The sequence below is a fragment of the Poecilia formosa genome, unplaced genomic scaffold (genome assembly GCF_000485575.1).
Source record: "Poecilia formosa unplaced genomic scaffold, Poecilia_formosa-5.1.2 Scaffold213, whole genome shotgun sequence".
In the NCBI taxonomy this organism is placed as follows: Eukaryota; Metazoa; Chordata; class Actinopteri; order Cyprinodontiformes; family Poeciliidae; genus Poecilia; species Poecilia formosa.
In genome coordinates this window covers 563,188-583,929 of record NW_006800152.1, presented here as the reverse complement: position 1 = coordinate 583,929, position 20,742 = coordinate 563,188, and the positions used below count along the sequence as shown (strand labels likewise).

The window sequence follows — 20,742 nt, the reverse complement described above, 5'->3', positions numbered from 1 at the left end:
TTCTCATTAGGCCTTGAATTTTTTAAGGCGGGGTATGATGATTGTAGCCTACCATAAGCTGGCAGATAAGTTCTACTTAAGTCATTTCATTATGTGATGCATCCGGCAGTAATCCGCTGTAGGTGTGGCTAGAGAAATTGTGCTCAGCTTTACAAAAGGTCTGGTTATTCCCAATAAATTCATAATTTAACATTGCTCATTATTGTGTTTTCACATAGGACCATCTTTTGAAAACTGCTTTAAATATTTACTCAGGTTCTTTTGCTCTCTTTTTCTCTATTAAAATCAGTTTGATGATCTGAAGCACAAAAACAAAACAGCATAGAAATGTCAGAAAGGTCTAATTGGTTGACATAGGTCATCACCAACTTGAAGTTTCTGCCTCGTCTTTTGTAAGATACGTAGCTCTCCATTTACAAGAAAAATTTGCAAAGTTACAATCCAAGAACAACAGATGAACTGCCTAATCCGAACACAGGAAGCTAACCTGTCTGTGACCCCGGCCTCACTTCCTCCACCATTGAACATTTTTGATAATGCCTGCAGGTCAGTTTGGCAAGACGAAGATAAAGGGAAAGTATATGACCGACAGAGACAAAACCTAAAGCTGCATAACAGCACTAGGACAATGCGGAGCTTTAAAGGGACTGCTCCGTAGGTTGCTTAATCCTGTCCTCTCTCGTTGTGTCTCAGATTCATTGCGTGACCTTTTGAGGTTGCCTCATTAAAGCCTTCCCGTGTCTCTGTGTCTGCGTGTGTCCCCTGGCAGAGTGAGAAGGAGCTTTGGTTTCCCCGGAGAGTTACATCCGCAGTGACAAGATGACTCTGGCAGGTAAATGCAAACGCAGCAGAAACTCATTTCACCTCATCGCTCCCTCACACATTCGTCCTGCCTATCGGAGGTACACCGGTCAGTGGCAGTGACTAATCGCTGTCGCCGCAACGCAGGACTGCATCATCACTTCTTTAAATGCTTGCTCATGATCCAGTTTAAGTAAACCGGTCTTTGTGTGTATCTGTGTCCTCAGCCTATAAAGAGAAGGTCAAAGAGCTCCCCCTGGTGTCTCTGTTCTGCTCCTGCCTGAACCCACAGACTGCAGAGAACTCCCCTTACAAAGCAGAAGGTAAAAACCGTTTATTCTATGGTAATCTTAAAAAAAGTAAATCCAGGAAAAATGTACTTCTTACTTAGCACTACGATGATCATATCTTGCTACAAATGTCACTATTTGATCAATTATTCTAACACAATGTCATCAAACGGCAAAAGATGCGGTGGACCTGGGCTGGTGCGTCATGAAAGACGTGGAGGTGATCGAGCTGAACAAGCGGACATCGGGCCAGGCCTTTGAGGTCATCCTCAAGCCGCCATCCTTTGATGGCCTGCCAGAACTCAACACCTCCATGCCGCAGCGCCGCGACCCTTCCCTGGAGGAAATTCAAAAGAAGCTGGAGGCAGCTGAGGAGAGACGAAAGGTGAGGGGCAGAAAGGGAATGGCATCATGGCCGCCTCTGACCAATCTGGTCCAGCACTCCTTAGGGTTTGAGGTGCAGGCTATGACCAGTTCATGTCTAACCTGCAGGCAGCAGAGTGTAGTTTTCCATTCCACTTGGCCTTTTAAATCTTATGGCTCATGTGGCCATAACATTTAAAAAGGGGAGAAAAAGAATTTTAAATTGATAGTAAAAATCTATTTAAATGTTAATGAAGTCTCTAATTCTCAACAACTAAAATTTGCCATTAGGCCTGCAGCAACAGCTAATTTTACTGGACAATATATAGTTCCAGAAATTATTGCGATAAACAATAATGTTGTTTTGAAACAATCTTCAAGTGATATGGCATAATAATGTAAGATCGCTCTCAAAGACTAATAAACTGTAAGTTTGTAATGAACACTCCCCTTGTGGGGTGTTCATGGAAGACATTTCAAATGTCCAAAATAAAACACACACACAAAAGTATCCAGTAGAATAAATACATATAAATATAACGTCCAGACAAGATTCAAATAATTTGACAAAAATGCAAGAATACTGATTCAGGAAAATTACCATCTGGTTACCACCTTCTTATTAGTTAAACATTTAAAGGGTCCATTCATGGTTTTTAAAGATTCTAGACTCAAGATACCTTGGGTGGGGTGAAAAGAAAGAGGGAAATAGAACTACAAAGACAACCATGCAATGATACAAACACAATGGAAGAGACATTTTTGTCCATCGACAGAATGATTCGGTTTGTAGAAGCAACAAGTATAATGGGAAATTACTGTGAAGACTTCTGTCTCCCTCTAGTGCCAGGAAGCTGAGCTACTGAAGCACTTGGCAGAGAAGAGGGAACACGAGCGTGAGGTGATCCAGAAGGCCTTTGAGGAGAACAACAACTTCATCAAGAACGCCAAGGAGAAGCTGGAGCAGAAGATGGAGGCCAACAAGGAAAACAGGGAGGCCCTGTTGGCGGCCATGCTTGAGAGGCTGCAGGAGAAGGTAGGATCCAGCAGGCCACGGTCTGACCAAATGTATGTACTTCCAAGCAGAGACGAATCCCTAAATGGAAATCTGTATTTTATTTCTGTCTACATTTTTTCCCCATGAAACAAAGAATCGGATCCGAAGAAATGTGAAGCATTCTTGATCAAAACAAGAGGGAAACGAGATCACAGCAGGGTCTGATGTTTTTCCACCAAGAATTTTGAATGTTTTTGGAAAGCCTGCAGCCTGTTGTGGATTTCTACACGCTCTTTGAAGCTTCATCCAGTCATTTGGCTTCACACATTTTCTGCTTGTTGTTCTAACGTGGTTGATGCTCTGACTAAACTGAGTTTCCATTGAAAAAGCAATATTTGCCAAATTCATGTTGCTTTTCAGCACAAGGTTCAAATTGACTTTAGTTTTGCCTGAACACTAAATCTGAAAGAAGCTTTTCTTAAAAATAAATAAATAAATAAATAAATAAATCTGTCTAGCTTCTGGATTTAATTCTGGACTTCCAGTGTATCACACGGCAAATGTTTGACTTAAAAAAAAAAAGTTCTCACTCTTTCAGTCTGCTTTCTAAATTATACATGTATTTATGAGAAAAAGATGAACATTAAGGAAATGCCAAAGTTTACGTCAGTAACTTGATTACCACTTGGTAATCAAAACAAACCTCTCAACTCCCACAAGCATGTGGTTTATTTAGAGCAGTGGGAAAGTATTGAGTTGCTCTAAATGACTAAGCGGTGATCACAGATCAACGCTGTTACTCAAAATCTGAACTTTTCCATTTTTATATCTTTAGCCATGTGGCGTCTGACAAGCGGCATTTAAAATGAATAATAACTCCTACACTGCATTTAATCATGTTTAATTTTAAATACAGTTACTTTGTGCTGTTCAGTGATACAAATCACATTTCTTTATGGGACTGGTGTCCTAAAGAAGCATATTATAAATGGGTAAGAGTGAGGCTTAGATTTTTCTGTATGAGCAGTGCCGTATTAGATTTGAGAGGGGCAAAATACTATTGCAAGACACACTGAATCAGAAATGAATGCTGATGTCTTAAAATGTAAATGCAACCCTAGAGCAGACTTGCCATTACTTTTAAAAATTGTTCAGAGGCGTGGTGGATCTATAATCATCAATGTTGGATGAGGGGGAAAAAAAAGTGTAGTTTTTTTTGTTCCTCAGGTGAATTTAATGTCCATTTCTATCCTCACAACTGTTACCGTTGAAGGAAGCTGTGCTTTCACTGTGATCCAACTCATTACTGCAAATGATTTAATGAATGGTAATGACTTGTTTTTTCCCTCATTTGGTGTCTGTCTTTGTCCAACAGGATAAGCACGCAGAGGAAGTCAGGAAGAACAAGGAGATGAAGGAGGAGGCGTGCCGATAGATCTGACAGAGTCGAGAAGAGAGACACGAAAGGGAACAAAAGAAGCGCAAAAAAAGAGAAAAAAAGGACTTAACGGTGACTTCAATGAGCTTTTAAGAAAGGCTTTTAAATTTGATGTGTGCTGTAAGACTTCTTATGCTGTACAAAGTTTAGCCAATGCTTGATGTAGATTTCTCTCATTCTTTCTCTAAGGAAAACTGGATGGGGGTAGGCTGGGTGGGTGGTTAGGTGACAACATTAACACAGACAAGTATTCAACAGCTATGATTTCTTCTTTGTTGCAGAATGAAGCAAAATCTAATTGCAGCTCTTTCTTCGTAGTTTGTCAGAAAAGAGAAAATTAAACTCGCCTCAGTTTATTTTCTCTCATTACCGTGTGTTGGTTTTGCAGCAATACAAACAGAAAGATGAATTATCTCCGAGACTACAACTCTGAAACACGGAGCTGTAATTTGAATTGTTAGCTCTGAAACATGAGTGCATTGACGTTCTACAAACTGGCCTTGGAAAAACAAAACAAAACAAAACAAAAAGAAAATCCCTGGAGCCTTGCTCCAACACAACAAATAGAAAACCAAAAGCTGTTTATGGTTAAGACTCACCAAAAAGTATGAAATTTCTTTTTTCTCTTCCAATGTTGTTTGTGAAATAGGGCGTGGAAAAAAAAGCTTAATAAGTAAAGAGTTCATCTGCCATTACCAGGCTCTGTGAAATGTTTGTGTAGTGTAGTATCACATTCATTTAAGTCTCTTCAACTTAGAGCACTGATTGCACTCTTTTTTTCATTAAGCACAACTCAAAAGCACACATGCATACCAGAGTTCTCATATACAGTGAAGCTGAAAAGACAAAGGAAAAGGCAAAGCAGTGATTAATGTCAGTTCACAATTTGCTACGATTCCACGGGTTAAACGGCAAAGTCAGTCTGCTTGTCTCTGTGCTCTTATTGTTTCTTTTTCATTTTGAAGGTGAACTGAAACCAAAATAGAATATGCAGGAGATTGAAATGTGCCCGAACAACTGAGTCATACTGACTTTATCCTGGCTTGACTTAAAGCGTCTAAATGTTTGTACTGTAACTGGGGGAGGAAATGGGGTGGCTTTGGACTTGCTGTAACCTTGTGCTGATGTGTATCTGGAAGGAGGGTCTGATTGTATTCATTTGGCATGATTAGTAAAGAAAGAAAAACGTACATAAATTCATAGTTTGGTCTCTTTATTTTCTGGATGATTAGCTCCAATCTATCAGAACTGAAGCCCAAAATATAAATTTTCATGGATTATGAAAAATTATATTTTGGATTGTATTCATTTGGCATGGTTGGTAAAGAAAGAAAAAGTTACATAAATTCATAGTTTGGTCTCTTTATTTCCTGGATGATTAGCTCCAATCTATCAGAACTGAAGTCCAAAATATAATTTTTCATGGATTTTTACAAGAAACATGAACTTACATCAAACATGAGGAGAATTTACAATCCATCATCAATTTGTGGATTTCCTTAAATTAAGTATATGTGGCAAAATTGTCCTTTCACACAGGCAACAATTTTCAGCAAGGATTAAAATGTACCTGTACTGTGGTTTAAAACAACATATGTGTTTTAAACCCTATGTATAACTGCAAAGACATGTCTAACAAATATGAATCTGTTGATGCTGGAAACAAAATTATAACAAACAGAATAAAAAAATACAGCAAAATAAACATTCATAAAATAATAACCATATTTATACTACAATTTGGCAGAAGAGCACAATGTCATACCATCCCAAAAGAGTACAATATAGAACATACAGCAATAAAAACATATTCCTACGGTTAGTCATAAGGAAAAAAGGCAATTACTTGTTTTATTTTTTACTGGTCATTTATTGCGCTCTATCAGGGAATATAAAATGTATTTTAAACATTTTTAAACCTCAAATATTGCCATAATGTCATAGTGGTTCTAAAATCTGTCTTTGGCTGTTGAAAATTAGTCAAGTTCTATACAAGCTGAATTCTAGGGTATTAGCAAAAGGTAAAAACATCAACTAAACAACAAGAAAAATCTCCCCTGAAAAAGTTGTATCATGTTCCACAACATTCCACATTCACGACAACTGGCCTTGGGACATGTGAACTTGAAAACATGTAAACATATCCAGTGAGAGAAAAATAAAGTAATAAAAGAAATGAAAGGTGAAAAAATATAGAATCTTCAAAAAGCATATCTTTTTCACTGCAATCACATCTGTTGTGAGGAGGATGTCTATGTAAACTACTATCAATTCCAAACCTGATACATGAAACTTCTTCATAAAACCCTGCTTGAACAAATTTAAATAATCACTTAAAACTCATTTTGTTTACAATTTGCTTCTCAATGATGTACAAAGATGCACAGCTGTAAATGTATAGCAATCTGGCATTTCCCTTCTACAGATCTAATACTGTGCAACACATAATTAATGAAGCAAAGCTGCTAAATATTCTTTCAACATATTGGAAACTTGAGGAACGAGCATCACATACTTAAGATTGTACAGATATTTGTCAGAACAAAGGAGTTTACACATCTTATTTATGTTATTCTCAAGTCATAAAAAATGACCCAATCTCTTGTAACACTGTGCAGAGGCTTTGTCTGCACTAAAGAGGATTCCCTCACCTCAGCATGCCAAATGTTTTAACTGGCTCCAACAGCAGGGATCTGTTATTAGGTTATTAGCTAAATTAATTCAGCTAATAATAGTTTTGACCATGTGGGGGCACTCAGACTGTGAATAGAGCTGTTAAATTCAGATTAGGTGTTTGTTAAAAATGTAAAAAGACAAAAAATAAAAATAAAAATACTGACAGCAATGTCATGGCAAAAGAAACAGTGTATCTGCCCTGACAGAGTAGTACCCTGTAAATATTAAACCCTTTGTTACAATAAAAACAGGAGAGCATCATAAGTGGCACAGATGAAAAAGAACTTCTGCAATTTTTTGCTTCATGTCTTAATGATGAAATTATAGATTAATCGACATACATGGCAGGATAAGCAACACAATGAAAGCAGCTAGCAGTTAGGTTTTAAAAACACATTTTCTTGGCTGCTTTTAGGCACCAAAGATACACTGGCAAATGTATTGAATAAAGGTGATTTGCTTACAATACAATAAATAAATGATTCAGCTAATGATTCAGCTAATTCAGTTCTCTCAGCCTAAAGTGTTATGCAGTAAGGACTACCTGACGAGATATTAAGGACACCAGTTATGAAGACAAGTAATAAGTCACAGTTATTAAAAATACTTTTTACTGTCAACTATGCAGTTGAAACCAGATATTTAGATGCATTTTTCCCTTACTGTTTGATATTAAAACTTAGATAAGCTGACTTGTAATTGGAAAAGTTAAAAATGAAAAAAAAAAAAAACTTTTTGTTCTAGGGTTGCTAGGATCATCCCAGAAGAATGAAAATTAGACTTTTTTGGAGATTTTTTTGTTTTACTTTCTTTGACGTCTTTGATTTACAGTCATTAAGACTGTAATGTCTTTAAATTATTTTACAAAGCCTTCAAAAGGTTCAGTTAAATCTTATGTATTTTAAGGCAACATGTCCAACACACAGCTTCCCTGTGTGACATCATGGACATGATTAAAGAAATTGATCAACATATCTCAAAAAACAGCTGTGAAAATCCATCAGTCTGGTTCTTCCTTCAGTACAATTTCTGCTCAAATAATTATATTTGCACATAAAGTGTGTGAATCCAAAAATCATGTCATGTTCTTGTGGCATTTAGCATATATAAAAAAAATCTATGTAGTTCAAACCGACTATAAAATAAAAGAGTTTAGTCTAATTGACTAAATAGTAATTTTTTATGCAACATATGTAAATATCTATTGTCAACTGTACAATTTTTAAAATGCATAGACATTGACATGAATGATATGTGTAACCAGAGCTTTTGTTGGATGTCTTGTTATTCTTGTGGTATCACAGTGGGTCTCACACAGGTACAGCCAACTGTGATCTCCTCAGTCCCCAGCATGAAGATGTACTTATTCTGCTTCTTCCCTTTTTTGTTGTTCTTTTTCTTTAGGGTTCTGCAGGGGGATATAAAACAATGCTGGTTAGTTTGATCATTGAACATGGGCTGAATGGTGGTGAGGGCCAGCGCTGTTAAAATCAGCAAGAACATCCCGAGTTCAAATCTCACCTGTTGGGTTCTGCTGATGTGGTTTTGCATGTTCTCCCTCTGCATTTGGCTTCCTCTAGATCAGTGTTTCTCAAACTTTTTCAGACTGTAGACCACTTAACCCATTGAACAAAAACTCACACACCACCTAACCTTAAATTGCCCCCCAATAACACATCTTAATACATACAACCTGAAATGAAAATATTAGTATCTTAACTTGTTAAGAGTTAATGTTGTTGATCCTAATGAGAATGGTAGCACTGATTTGTAAATGGGATTGGTCACGACAAAAAAGGTCACATTTTTAAAAATTAAGTCTGTAGCATTTTTGAGTTATTTACAGATTCTGAAACTGTGGATTTTAAGTGTTCCAATTATGTCAAACACATGGAAATTAAAAAGGAAGTCTTGTGTGCATTAATAACATTTTAATGTTATTTGCAATTTCGAATAATAATAAAAGACAATTAGAGTTCAGTTGCTTTGTCTCAATATGGGAAGGAATACAAACGTATGTGTGTGTGGATGTCCTCTTATTGTTGCATAAAGTCAGGTTGTTATATTTAAGGTTATGTAATGTGTAAACAAAGTTTTAAGTGGGATCTCTGTTGAGAGGCTCAGAAGATTTTTTGACACATTCAGTCTGTCTCTACAGTAAGTGGAAAATGGTGTCCCTGTAGATCATAACTATGAAAGTTTGGGGAAAATTGTCCTGATAGTTCACCGTTACCAGTATATGTGTGTTTGTGCATGTGTGTGTGTGCATGTGTAGGTGTCTTTTCTGTGCGTATCTATAGGCACTATTCCACTCGCAAGTCGCACGCTAACAGTTTTATGTCCCATTCAGTTCTACCCCAGCTTTTCCATGCTACGCTGTGTTCCTCACCATTGTAGGCGGAACGTGAGCGTGCAGCAGATGTGTTCAACTCCCTGCTGATGTTTTCAGCAACACTCAGTAATGGAGAACCACAATGTTATGGTTCTGATGGACTCAAATAAACCCAGATATTTCATTTTGATTTTTAGAAATTCGTTGTTGGCTCAAGCACAATGATAAATTCTCAGATCAGCTGATTATTTCCCTATACATATAAATATTTACATTCTGGCACTTTATTTTTTTAAATGTGCAACGTTTTAGATTTTTGAATTTAGATAATGCAGTCAAAAGATGTAAACCAACAGCCACGCCTGAACTTTTTGTTAAATCCAAAGGAAAAACATGAATTCACATCTTGAGCTAATATTATGTAGCTTCAGTGTTTCACACTGCAGTTCTGTCAGAACGCTTACCACATCTTCACCGTTTTTCTCAAAAATATTTTGATGGAAATAGATAATATTTAAAAAACCCACCAACTTTGTGTCTGTAATGAGATTACCCATAATGCAGACTTTTTGATGCATTCTTATCATGCAATGCGATTAAATAAGTCTGTTTCTCATCAAGCTTTTACCCAGAGGCAACAAAACAAAACAAAAATGCAGCGGTTTCACAGCTACTCTTAACACAAAGCCCAGTATGCATAAAAGCATTTCCCAGAGGTATAGATGGATTTACACCCCCCAAAAAACAAATTCATATTCAAAGATATGCATACCAGTAATAGTATTGGTACCATTTTAACAGCATGTGTCCACTGTAAGGTGGCTAGGGTGCTATTTTGAAATCATGGGGATCTGATGCTGTTAGCTTTTTTAAGTATTTATTTATTCTTCACAGATGATCTCAGCAGTTTTTCTTCCACCCTTCTTCAACTGGAAATGTGTTAAATACTGTTATTCCTCTGAATTACATACCTAACTTTCTAACATTGCTTTTTATGGCTGCACTGCACACAAACAGATCTGTGACCTATAAATGAAACTGGAGGCAAAAGAATGAAATGTAGCTTCACTTCCCACTGTAGAGGCTCACCTGTACAGAACCAGGACTTGATATTTGATGGGTTTGGCCTCCAGAGTTGCATCCTCCCCTCTACCCTGGAGGTTCAGACAGCCAGATGTGCTGCAGTTGGCCTGCAAGATCTTCTGGGGTAAACGGGAAGAGTTGTAAGTATCTCTAGAGGGAAAGAGATTCAAAAATCAATAAGTTCAGAGGAAAACAGTTTCTGTTCATCAGTTTTCCTGCAGGCAACAACTAGTCAGCAAAATGGTGACCAAAAAAATTGGAAGTTTGTAAAACGATAATTGAATAAAAAATTTTGAAAATCGTACCTTCTGTTAAGTATTCATTACCTAATCGATGTCACAATACAATGCTTTGGTTAATTTTTAGGTGTAGGATTCAAAAGTATGAAAAGACTAAAACTACTACTGTAACTAGTAAAAACTAAACTAAAGCTAAACATTATTTAAGTAAAAATAACAAATGAAAACTAGCAAACATGCTCTAAAACCTAATCACAACTAAGTAAATAAGATAAACAAAAAGTCACAATGAAATAAAACTAAGCTATGATGAAAAACCCAAAACTATTATAACCCTCTAGAGGAGTCTTAAACATTCACAAATCTTAGCTATTTGTGGACAGCTGTTGTCTGTAACACAGTACTGGGGATTCATTGTAGTCCATTAAAACATGAGATTAGAAAAACTAAATCGTTTGACAATAGAAAACAGTGTCTGTTTGGAAACTACCAAGGCAGCAGTACATGCACTTGCAGTCTACGAAAAATCTCTGTTAAGCAGCCCTAAATAATACCAACTAAATAAGTGAATGTATGTTTACTTTGTACAAATATCATAAAACTGTGGTATTGTTTTTAGTCAAGTTTATCCAACGGTTAGAATCTCAATGCTGGTCATTTTGCTGCTTCACCATTTTGGCAACTTTGGTTTTTGGACCTGAATTATTTCAATTATGAAATACCGTGTTCCAACGAAGAATCGTAACAGCCAAGGCGAGAAGGACGATTCATAGACGTTTTGACAATTGACAGCTGAAAGTAAATTTCTATCTTTTACTCATAGGATACTATAACGAAATGTGGTTTCCTGACTGGTGGACGTAGAAAATCATAAATCAGAGAGAAAATGTGTTCAGAGAGTATAAAATTACATGAAATTAAATGAGACTGTTTTCATTGACTATGCTCATAGTTGGTGAAAAGACCAAATTCCAGCACAATGCTTTAAATATATTAGTAAACATTGATGCTTATACACAAAAAAGGTAGAAGAATGGGACAAGATGGCAGAGCATATGTAAAAATCTGGCAAAGAGATGAATTTACCAGGAGCTTATGTCAATTTATGCCTAGTTGTGCACTAAAAAAACAACTAAATAGTTTCTCCATATGACTCAGGGAGAACATTCCACAATATAAAAACCTGATTGAGAAACAAGCCACGCAGCCTATTAAAGTTCAGATGTGGCAAAACCACAAAGTTGTTTCTTTTCCCAATCCTTTTTTATGTGTCAACAATGGTTGTCACATAAAGGGCAGGATTAAAATTCCTCTTGACTGTGGTTGGGGTGTCTTTTTTGTAGTATAAAACCCCCCAGAAAAGATCTAAAACACATTAAAAACACGTTCTTCTGTCACCACGCAGGAAGATGTTAAACGGATCTAAAATTAAACCTTCATTTGGTAATTTTGGAGGTTTTGATTTTACTCATTGCAACAACAAAACATAGCTCATACAAATTAGTCCCAAACTTTTAAAACTTATTGAATTTCAGAAATAAAATGCTGACTTCTTTAAGAAAGAAATGACAACTAAACCTATCTAGAATCCTCTTTTTAAAAGTTATGACTATTAGGTCATATTTACACCCTTCTCTTTCTTCAACCTTCACAGTCTAGAAAAATATAGCTATTTTCACTGGAAAATAATTTAAGCCATGCAGTGGGTAGTCAGCCAGATGTGGACCCTCTTCTCAGCCAAAATGCATTCATGCTGGACTCAGCCCCAGGCGAGCGGCACTTCATTGGTTCCAGATTTCAGACGTTTTAACCCAAGACTGAACGTTAAAGCGTGTCATCACGGGGATCTAAAAAGCAATGCAGTGGAGTGTGTGGTGTTTCCTCACATGTACGTCCACGGTGACAAAGACAAGTTGGCGATGTTTGACGCATAGCTGTGTGAGAGGTAAGATTTCACAGAGGAGTCCAGGACCAGTTTCATTGTTTTGCTCCTCGGTCTGAGCTCCTGCACCGAGATGATCCGTTTTTTGCTGGCGACGGGAATCACCGAGACAAAACCCAGCAGCAGAAAAATTCTTGTCAACTGAAGAAGTAAAACACGAGAAAGTCGGAATAAGGGCTTTTTCTAAGTGTTGTATATCAAAAACATCTGTACAGCTTCTGGCTACTTTTAAACTCTGATTATGTTGATTTGAGTGGATTAAAAATGAACATTTAATGTAACAAACTGCTAAACCTAAGCAAACCACTGTTGCAGACTAATTATATTATGTCACATAACCCTTAAATTCACCCTGTGATTAAATCTCCTGGTGATTGATGAGAGATGGAGATAAGAAAATTACTCTGACTCACCAGCATTATGACTGAGTCCTCTCAAATGTTTCAGCTTCAACTGCGGTGCTCCTGTACTGTCCTGTGTTTGATCTCAGTCAGTGTTTTTATGCATGAAGGCGGTGTTGGGGTGTGTACTGCCAACTTGTGCGGCAAAGCGTATTTCCGTCATGCTTTAACAGATTTTTGAAGAGCCTCGACTTTTTCTGTTATTCTTTTTTTTTGTTTCTTTTCGTCCACATTCATGTGTTTCCCTTTTCACACACAAAAAGTTCCCCCCGCAGAAAACCTCAAAGGCAACACCGTGGTGAGTCCATCAAAAAGTGTGAAAATGTTTCTTCACCTACAGACCTCCATTCTCTTCTTTCAAAAGTTCACTTCCTGTTAGTTGCATAAGAAACCCCCCACTTTTTTCTTTTTTTTGCAGAAAGGCTTTTTGTATACATAAATAAAAACAGATTTGCAACTGATTACCCATTTCTTTAAACACGGTGCAACTAAAATCCTACTTTTTCCAGCTATTGACATTCTTAAAATGAACATGGATACAATTCTGGTCCATCTCAACATTGACTTCTTAATTATTTTTTTTTTTAATTAGCTGACTAAATCATTTACTAGTTTACCCTTATAGCAACCCCTACACACTGCCAACGCAGCCTAAACAATGTAGGTCAAGGAAATGCTGACAGAGCTTCTTGCAATAAATCAGCATAACTCCAAAGGCAAACAAAGTGATAACATCTCTTCATCTCACGCCTCACGAATGAGTAAGGACCCGAAAAACTGGAGCAAAGCTTGTTCTGGACAAAAGAGAGAGAAAGAGACCCGTTTGTCAGCGAAATGCAGTCTAGCACCTGTAGCTACAGATAAATGAAGTGTTCAAAGGAAATTAGGTGAACGCACAGTAATGTTGAAACAGGTGAAAGAGTCGGGTTTGCTTCTTAGCAAAGCTCCAGATTAGCGACGCTCCATAACCGGCCATTCAATCTGCGACAATAGTGGACAGATTTTATATTCTAATTGAATATGTTTGTACTTACCTTTTGTTTCATAATACCTTACATAGGTTTTGAAACTGTTTTTCACATTTAGTCATTTTACAGCCATTTTTATTAAGGTCTTAAGTCAAAACAAAGAAACGCAGAATTTTAACGAAGACGGAAAAATACATGCTTCAAAGTCTTAGTTGAAGCTACAAGACCTCAGTAATACAAATTGCATATATATATTATATATATATTTATACATACACTCACAAAACCTAGTGTCTGTAAACAGCAATTTTTTTTTTCACTTTCTACAGATTTTCCACCGGGCCTGTTTGGCTTTTACTGGGTCATAAAATGCTTCCAGTCATTTTATTGCAGCTCTGTTTACTGTTAGGGACGGTTCTCCAGCTAGTCCGTGAATCCCAATCCCAGTTTCTTTTGCATCCACCAACAGGTTTTCACCACAGCTTTGTGACAAGAATTTAGAAAAGCAGTGAAGGAAGTGATAAACGACTTGCTCACTGCTTCTCCTAAAATGAGCTGTCCCGTTTGGTAACTTCTGTTTTCACTACAGTAAAAATATGTAGAAATAAAAAAATAAATAATTAAGAACATAGTTCAAATACAAACACATAGAAGAAAAGTAGTAAACATACATAAAATGACACAAATACAAAGCATAACCCAAACAGAGCATAGTAATGTTTGAAGTATGGAAATCAGACCTCAGATTGTTTGTTGGTGGGGAATATCAACCTTTTTGGCTGCATCAGTTTTTATATAAATATATAATAAATAGTAACAGTGAAATGAACAATATTTAATAAGCTGCAAGGATCTGCCAAGGATTGTTTGGTCATCTATTTCTCATTATTGCAAAATTCTTATTAAATCAACTCTAAGGGAGCAAAAAACTCATAACTCCTCATTTTGTCCCATATTTCTCAATTCTCCTGCCAAAATGCACCTCCTCCATTCCAAACAGTTCTCAGTGCACTGCCCCGACAAGCCAACCAGGTGTTGAACATGTTTCAGCAAATCTATTTCCCAAATTGAACAAAAATTTAAAAGCATTTGCAAACCTTCACTTTTGCATCAGATTTAATGAGTGGCTGAAAGTGATTAAATAGTCCCAGATATCTAAAGAAGAAACAAAAAGATGGCGATGGTGAGAAGCGAGAGCTGTTCTGGTGTAAAATGCCAATACAAGGAATGAGCAATTTGACACAATAAAATGAGAACAAGATAAATATCTAATTGGGGTCACAATCTATTTTTCCATGCACTGCAATGCAGACATGGATGATTAAAACACAGAGTGTTGTGGCCCTTTCTTTGCATGAAACAACCCTTTTACTGAAACAACAAACTCCCACACACAACCATAACGTCAAAACAAAGTAATGGAATAATAAGCAGGGAAGACAGCTTCAACTTGAGATGCATGAACAGCTGTTGCCAAGGCACCTCATGTCACCACGAATACGCATTTTCTGCTGGTAGCATGTTGGGTTTCACTGCTCTGGCCCAAAGAAGAGCAGTGAAGAAAAGTAATACAAGTCCAAATAGAAATGGATTTAATACAATATATGAGTGGAAATGGAAAGAAGGATTTAATTTTAGTAACAGGTGAAGTGAGAGATCATGAAAGTAGGTCAGTTATTTGTTAGTTTGGAATTATGTTCTACTTTCTGAGCCGTTGTACTGATGTCTACTGTGAATCCTATGTGTGGTAAATGGCTTGTATTTGTATAGCGCTTTCTCAAGTACATTCACTGCAGTGCATTCCAAGGTACAGTCAATTTGCTACTTGTTTCTGAGATTTTGCTTTTTCAGTCTGGACCCAAACCTTTTGATCACAGGTGAGGGTGGGAACAAGATGGATTGGTAATCTGGTTCAGCTTTCCTTGAGAAACCCCCACATTACTGCTGATTAAGCTCCAATCCATTTACCCACCACCAGGTCCATCATGCTAATTTTTTCCTCTTTACATAACCTGGTAGAACCCCATTGAGATCCAGATCTTATTTTCAATAATCCATACTCTTCTTCCTTTCAGGTACTGTTCTGGTCCTCCATATGACACTGTAGAAGCAGGTCAACTACAACAACTCAACAATGTCCAGTCTTTGAAGACTTGATACAAACTCCTATTCTGTTTAATGCTTACCGCCATTAGGACCTATGGTCTGTGGGTGATATATAGTCCTCAGAATCCTTTTTTCTGGCCCACTACTTAATTTCAAATAAATAACTGGAACAATTGGAGCTTGGGGTACAAATGAAGATCCATAAAGGTTATTTCCGTGATAAAAGAGCTAGTAAAGCATATCTCATAGGTTCATTGATGCCAGTATCACTGGCCAAGTTTCAGAGATAGATCAAATCGATTAAAAGTGAGTCTGAAATCGCAATGGAGGAAAACAGAAAAGTGGACGCATTGTTGAAGAAAATATTTTTCAGTGAGAAAGATATCCCGCTTTGTCGTAAATTTGATGCACAGTTATCAGAGTTTATTTGACGACAGAGGCAACATTAGAAGTGCAGCTTGTATGGTGAGTGAATTAATAGGTTGAAGCTTTGTGTAAAGGTGGAGTTTGTGAAAAACACTTTCAGAAAGAGAAACTGATTCTCTGCCTCTGCACTTCTGCCACTTAGTGGTTGGCAAGATGTAGGCTTCTATGAGTAAACTGTGCACTAACTACATTGTGGGTATTGAATTACATGAAGAAAATGTTTCATAATTATTTAATTTGACAAATACACTTTTGGATTTAATGATATAACTGAAATATTAGCAAAGTGAGATATATCTAGAAACATCACAAAAATGTTGAGTAACTGAAAGTTCTCAACTTCTTTCAACAAGTTCCTTCTAATCAGTAAAATACAAAAAAATATCCTCAAATGTATTGCTTAAGCAATAATAAAGTTTATTCTGTGTTATGCTTTGTCTTTTTGCACACAGCATGTTAAATTAGAAATGTACTATGACCTCAGCTGATGACACACTGTGATAAATCATAGAAATAAGCCAGACTTTTTAAAAACAGCATGTTCAAATCTTAGTGAAGCAAGTGAGAAGTGGATTCCAGACATCAGACAAATGTACATAAAGTTGCACAGGGAGCAAACACGGGTTGTTTGCAGAAATGAAATGCCTCCAGCTAATCTTTCGAGGGTAGACATGGTTGCCCTTGACATCCAAGTCAACTATGTGGTAAAGAAATCTAAGGGAGATCAGTTCCTTCTGGTGAATTTGAGAAGTTCAGCCAGAATCTTCTCCCTCTGCTGACTCCAGGCCTCTACAACTGAAATGTAATCCATCGAGCTTGTCAGTCATCTCTAAGGTCAGAAAAACAAAGGAAACACTTCAGTGCCTCTACTTCCTCTCAGGCACCTCACTTATATAGTCTGAGTTTCTCAGGCCAATACCAACAAACAGAGTGGGCTGACTTCCAGGCCCTGTTCGACTATGTGGCTTCCAACTCACAAAACCACAAGAGAAAGTCAAAGTTACAGTCAATGAGAGCGTGAAAATCTGTGAAAATATTGATCTCCTCCGCCTCCATCCAGTGTTCTATTGCTGTGTACCACTTCAAGTCAAAACAACCAATCAGACCTAGCAGGAGGGTCTTAGCGCTGTCAATAAAGCTTATGTATGCACTGCTCAGTCTGCTAATGGCAGAAAACCAACTTACCATTACAAAAAGTGTTTATTTCCCATCAACGGTGGCTATGCTAACTAGCCTTAGCATTCACAGCAGGCTATGCTATTGAGAAGAAGTCGTAACGTACCAGAGAGCAAAGGAGAGAAAAGCATAGAAGCATGACTGACAGCGCCGAGATTATTCTACTGGCCCTGATTGGTTGTTTTCTAGTTAGCACTGAGAGAAGACAGAAGAGCTAAAAAATTTTCACAGATTATATGTCTCATATCATACTGTCAATTTTAATAAACATGTAAAAATATGTTTTATTAAAGTTACAAACTGCAGCTTTAAACGGCAGGTGAAAAAAAAACATCTTAAACAATGAGAATCTGGCAAAAAACCCCGCTGAAGACTAACCTTGATCAACAGGAGGAAACAATCAAATCTCAGAAGGGTCAAGTTGCAGAGCTCAGAGCAGAAATTAAAAATGAGCAACATAAAGGTTCGTCACAAAAAGAGCAATTGTGTCCATGCAAACTGACACCAACTAAACAACAGAGATGGCCAGGCAAACGGGGCTCCACAAAAACAGAGGCGTTAGAGGCCCTCACCATGATCACACAAGACGGAGGCCTCAATGCAAACCCAGGCAAGCATGTAAACCCTGGCGACTACAAAAATGTAGGCCACCATCCAAATGTAAGATCGCATGCAAATAGAAGACATTCCCGTAACACAAGCCAGTAGGCAAAAACAGCTTCAAGCAATTAGAAACATTTGATCACAAACTGAGTTTAACAAATCAATTGTTCTGTTGTGTTTCTGTTGCAGTTACCACAGTGATTTTCATAGTGTGGGCTTCACCCCGACAGGAGGACAAAAGACACATACTGATGTTTAGTATAATTTTTTGCAAATAAACATGATGCGAAGTCCTCTAGTATTGCAATAGGTCATGCTTCTCGGATACAAAATCGGCGTTTCTACGAGGACGGGGCAAATCCTGCTCCAATTTTTTATTTTTTTTTACACTGATTTGTGTCAAATGTGGGTGTCGAGCTCAAGGCCTGTTTCATATTTACTAAAAGCAGAGAGAATATTTTAAGCAGAAGCGATTATTCGTCACATCTTCAGCTTGATCAAAGTCATGAGAGCACACTGAAAGTCTCGACGTACGCCTGAGACATGTTTGCAGTGATTGCTGTGAACCACTTCTACCAAAACTGTCAATCTAACCAAAGTTCACCAGATAAGATTCATAGCAGCCTACTTAATAAATCCAAATAAGAGCATAAAAGAGATCCGCAAACCTGCTTTGCAACATGTGCGGAAGCCTACATTGTTAAAGGATCGTCCTCCCACGCAGAGTGAGACCTGGATCTGATGGGGGTTTCAATCACTTCTTGTAAACAGGCTTCTTGAGGCAGGAAGACGTTCAAAAGTGCAACGGTTGTTCCGGGAAACAGCAGAGTTTCCCTGAACTAATGACCATCTTTTTCGATCACCAAGTCCACAAGGAAATTTGATTCAAAGAAAGCAACTCGGTTTGAAACGAACAATAACTAAATGCGACAATATCAAGAAATGAATTGAGATAAGCTTTTGTTCTTTATTGTTTATTTGCATGGGGACGAGCATTACATAGAAACATTTTTTTTGGCAAGGGAGAAATTTCCAGTGCCCTATTAAATTCAGCAATGCTGATTGGCCAAATGTTTATTTTCCCCCTAACAACCAGGAGCATAAGACAAATAAGAATCTGGTAGGGAAAATTCACTGTTGAATGAGGAATTTTAATCGGTGTTTTAATTTTTTTCCAACCTCCTTATCTTGTCTTGGAGTGCAGCGCCACCTAAGGACCAACTGCCGCTGACTCATTTAGTGAATGCAAAACAGATTTACTCATCTTTTAATCCAAGATTTTCATTTTACATTTGATCCAACATTTGTCACCTACAGACTTCAATGTATTTTATTAGATTTATGAGATAAACACAAAGTAGGGTAAAGGTTAGAGCACTTTACCAAATGTATTAAAATATTTCAAGACAAAATGGAGATCAAAATTTGGATTTCAAGCTGGGGCTCACTGACAACAGAGCTGGACATTTCCATCGACAGCGCAAGGCAGAAGCTAAACTTATTTTAGATGGAATAACAAAGCTTGGTTCTAGTCCATCCAAGAACACACAGGAACTGAGTTATAGTACACCAAAACATTTAATTTTATTTTTTATATCAGCTACATTTATTTAAAAAAGAAGAACTATTTACAGATTTTTAACAAAACTGGACTCCACATCATGTCTGTTTCACTGAATACTGAATCAGAACACAGCGGTGTCCTATCCAATAGTGATTGGGTTGGTACACCACAAAGATACAACAAAACATCTTCAGGATATGAACAGAAACAACCCAGTATGTTTATGTCCATATTTAATTTGCTTTTGGGGAACACTCATCCTTCCTCAGATGAGGAAGATGATGTCATCGGCCACCATGACCTGGTTGTCGTCCTGCATGCGGGCCAGGGCGGCACGAACCTCGCGCTCCGTGAAGCGGCTCTCCCGCTCTTTGTTGATCTCATCCATGAGCTTTGTCATTTTTACCGACTGCGCGTGAGCCGACTGGAAAACGGCAAACAGGGACGACTTGAACTCCTTCAGCCTGGAAGAAGAGATCAGGAGAAACCGTGATTGGGTTGCACAGATGCATCATTAGCGCAAACTTCACATGAAGGAGTTGTAGAAACATCAGTGGCGTACCTCTCGGCTGAGGGTTCGCCACCTTCAGCTTGTGATATGGCCTCCATGGGTTCCTCCTCCTGCTGCTGGGGTTTGGCCGGTTTTGGGGTGCCAGCTTGAACTATAAAAATAAAGTTCAGAGTGAGACTTCAAACTGAAAATTTTGCGATTAGTGAATTCAGAGCACAGCAGGAAGTATTTCCTCCACATTTGATGCAGAATAAGGTTAGAGAAGCCAGCCTGTGAGAGAGAGGTGGCTCATTCTCTGAAAAATGAGGTTTTCAGTTCAGTCATTTAGAAAGCAATGTGGGACGATGAGACAGCCGCTTACTCTCAGGGACATCCTGTTCTTCACTGAAGTCATACGGGCTGTAGGGCTCGCTACTCTGAGAGCCTTGGCGCCCCCTGCATGACACAAGGAAGAAATGTCAGTCATCTGAGCAACAACAAGCACCCCAACCCGTTGAACATTCTGGCATTTAGTCCAATCAAACTACTGTATCTTAAATGCCAGAGAATTGACTGGATTTTATTTTAGGGAACCAGAGTAAAGGGAACTGTATTCAGTTTGTTAACTACAAAAAATATTAAAAGCAACACCCCATTTCTCTTCTTGCCATAAAATCTAAATAAAAACACTAATATTTGTGGTTGCAAATATTAAGAGAAATAAAAAGTATGAAAGCTTAATACTTCAAGCTTGGAGGCCCATTGAGGACCTTTTCTGGTTTATTCACCAAACCTTCTGAAGATCGTTGGACCTTAGGGGGGCCAAATTCTGGTTATAATGTTCATA

At 37.7% G+C, this 20,742-nt stretch overlaps 3 protein-coding genes across 5 annotated transcripts in view; 1 reads left to right on the top strand and 2 right to left on the bottom strand.

Annotated features, from left to right (window-relative positions):
* Positions 1-726: 726 nt before the first annotated feature.
* LOC103148821 (stathmin-4-like) lies at positions 727-5,085 on the top strand. 3 transcript variants are annotated; one of them, XM_016679510.1, is made up of 6 exons: positions 727-832; positions 1,029-1,124; positions 1,271-1,476; positions 2,299-2,490; positions 2,606-2,670; positions 3,827-5,085. In XM_016679510.1, exons 1-5 carry the CDS (start codon positions 820-822, stop codon positions 2,636-2,638), a joined length of 540 nt encoding a protein of 179 aa, XP_016534996.1. In that variant the 5' UTR covers positions 727-819; the 3' UTR covers positions 2,639-2,670; positions 3,827-5,085. The 3 variants fall into 3 exon arrangements, with proteins under 3 accessions (XP_016534996.1, XP_007567831.1, XP_007567830.1); XM_007567769.2 differs by lacking the exon at positions 2,606-2,670; XM_007567768.2 differs by lacking the exons at positions 2,606-2,670; positions 3,827-5,085 and having other exon boundaries at positions 2,299-2,599.
* Positions 5,086-5,235: 150 nt separating this feature from the next.
* On the bottom strand, positions 5,236-13,128 carry il17a/f3 (interleukin 17a/f3). Its single transcript, XM_007567771.2, has 4 exons — positions 12,575-13,128; positions 12,106-12,302; positions 9,987-10,130; positions 5,236-7,973 (listed from the first exon to the last, which is right to left on the bottom strand). The coding sequence occupies exons 1-4, from the start codon at positions 12,578-12,580 to the stop codon at positions 7,850-7,852; spliced, it is 471 nt and encodes a 156-aa protein (XP_007567833.1). The 5' UTR covers positions 12,581-13,128; the 3' UTR covers positions 5,236-7,849.
* Positions 13,129-19,606: 6,478 nt separating this feature from the next.
* Positions 19,607-20,742, bottom strand: part of mcm3 (minichromosome maintenance complex component 3) — a 9,505-nt gene continuing 8,369 nt past the window's right edge. The window contains exons 15-17 of the mRNA XM_007567762.2: positions 20,278-20,351; positions 19,968-20,067; positions 19,607-19,869 (exon numbers count right to left, since the gene is read on the bottom strand). Coding sequence (XP_007567824.1) covers positions 19,671-19,869; positions 19,968-20,067; positions 20,278-20,351 — 373 coding nt within the window. The 3' untranslated portion in view covers positions 19,607-19,670. The remainder of the gene's footprint in view (positions 19,870-19,967; positions 20,068-20,277; positions 20,352-20,742) is intronic.

Coding starts and splice junctions, on each gene's coding strand:
- LOC103148821 (XM_007567768.2), top strand. Junction 1,125..1,270: donor CTCCCCTTACAAAGCAGAAG/GTAAAAACCGTT, acceptor AAACGGCAAAAG/ATGCGGTGGACCTGGGCTGG. Junction 1,477..2,298: donor CAGCTGAGGAGAGACGAAAG/GTGAGGGGCAGA, acceptor GTCTCCCTCTAG/TGCCAGGAAGCTGAGCTACT.
- il17a/f3 (XM_007567771.2), bottom strand. Junction 10,131..12,105: donor TTGTCACCGTGGACGTACAT/GTGAGGAAACAC, acceptor CTTTCCCTCTAG/AGATACTTACAACTCTTCCC. Junction 7,974..9,986: donor CAAGTCCTGGTTCTGTACAG/GTGAGCCTCTAC, acceptor ATCCCCCTGCAG/AACCCTAAAGAAAAAGAACA.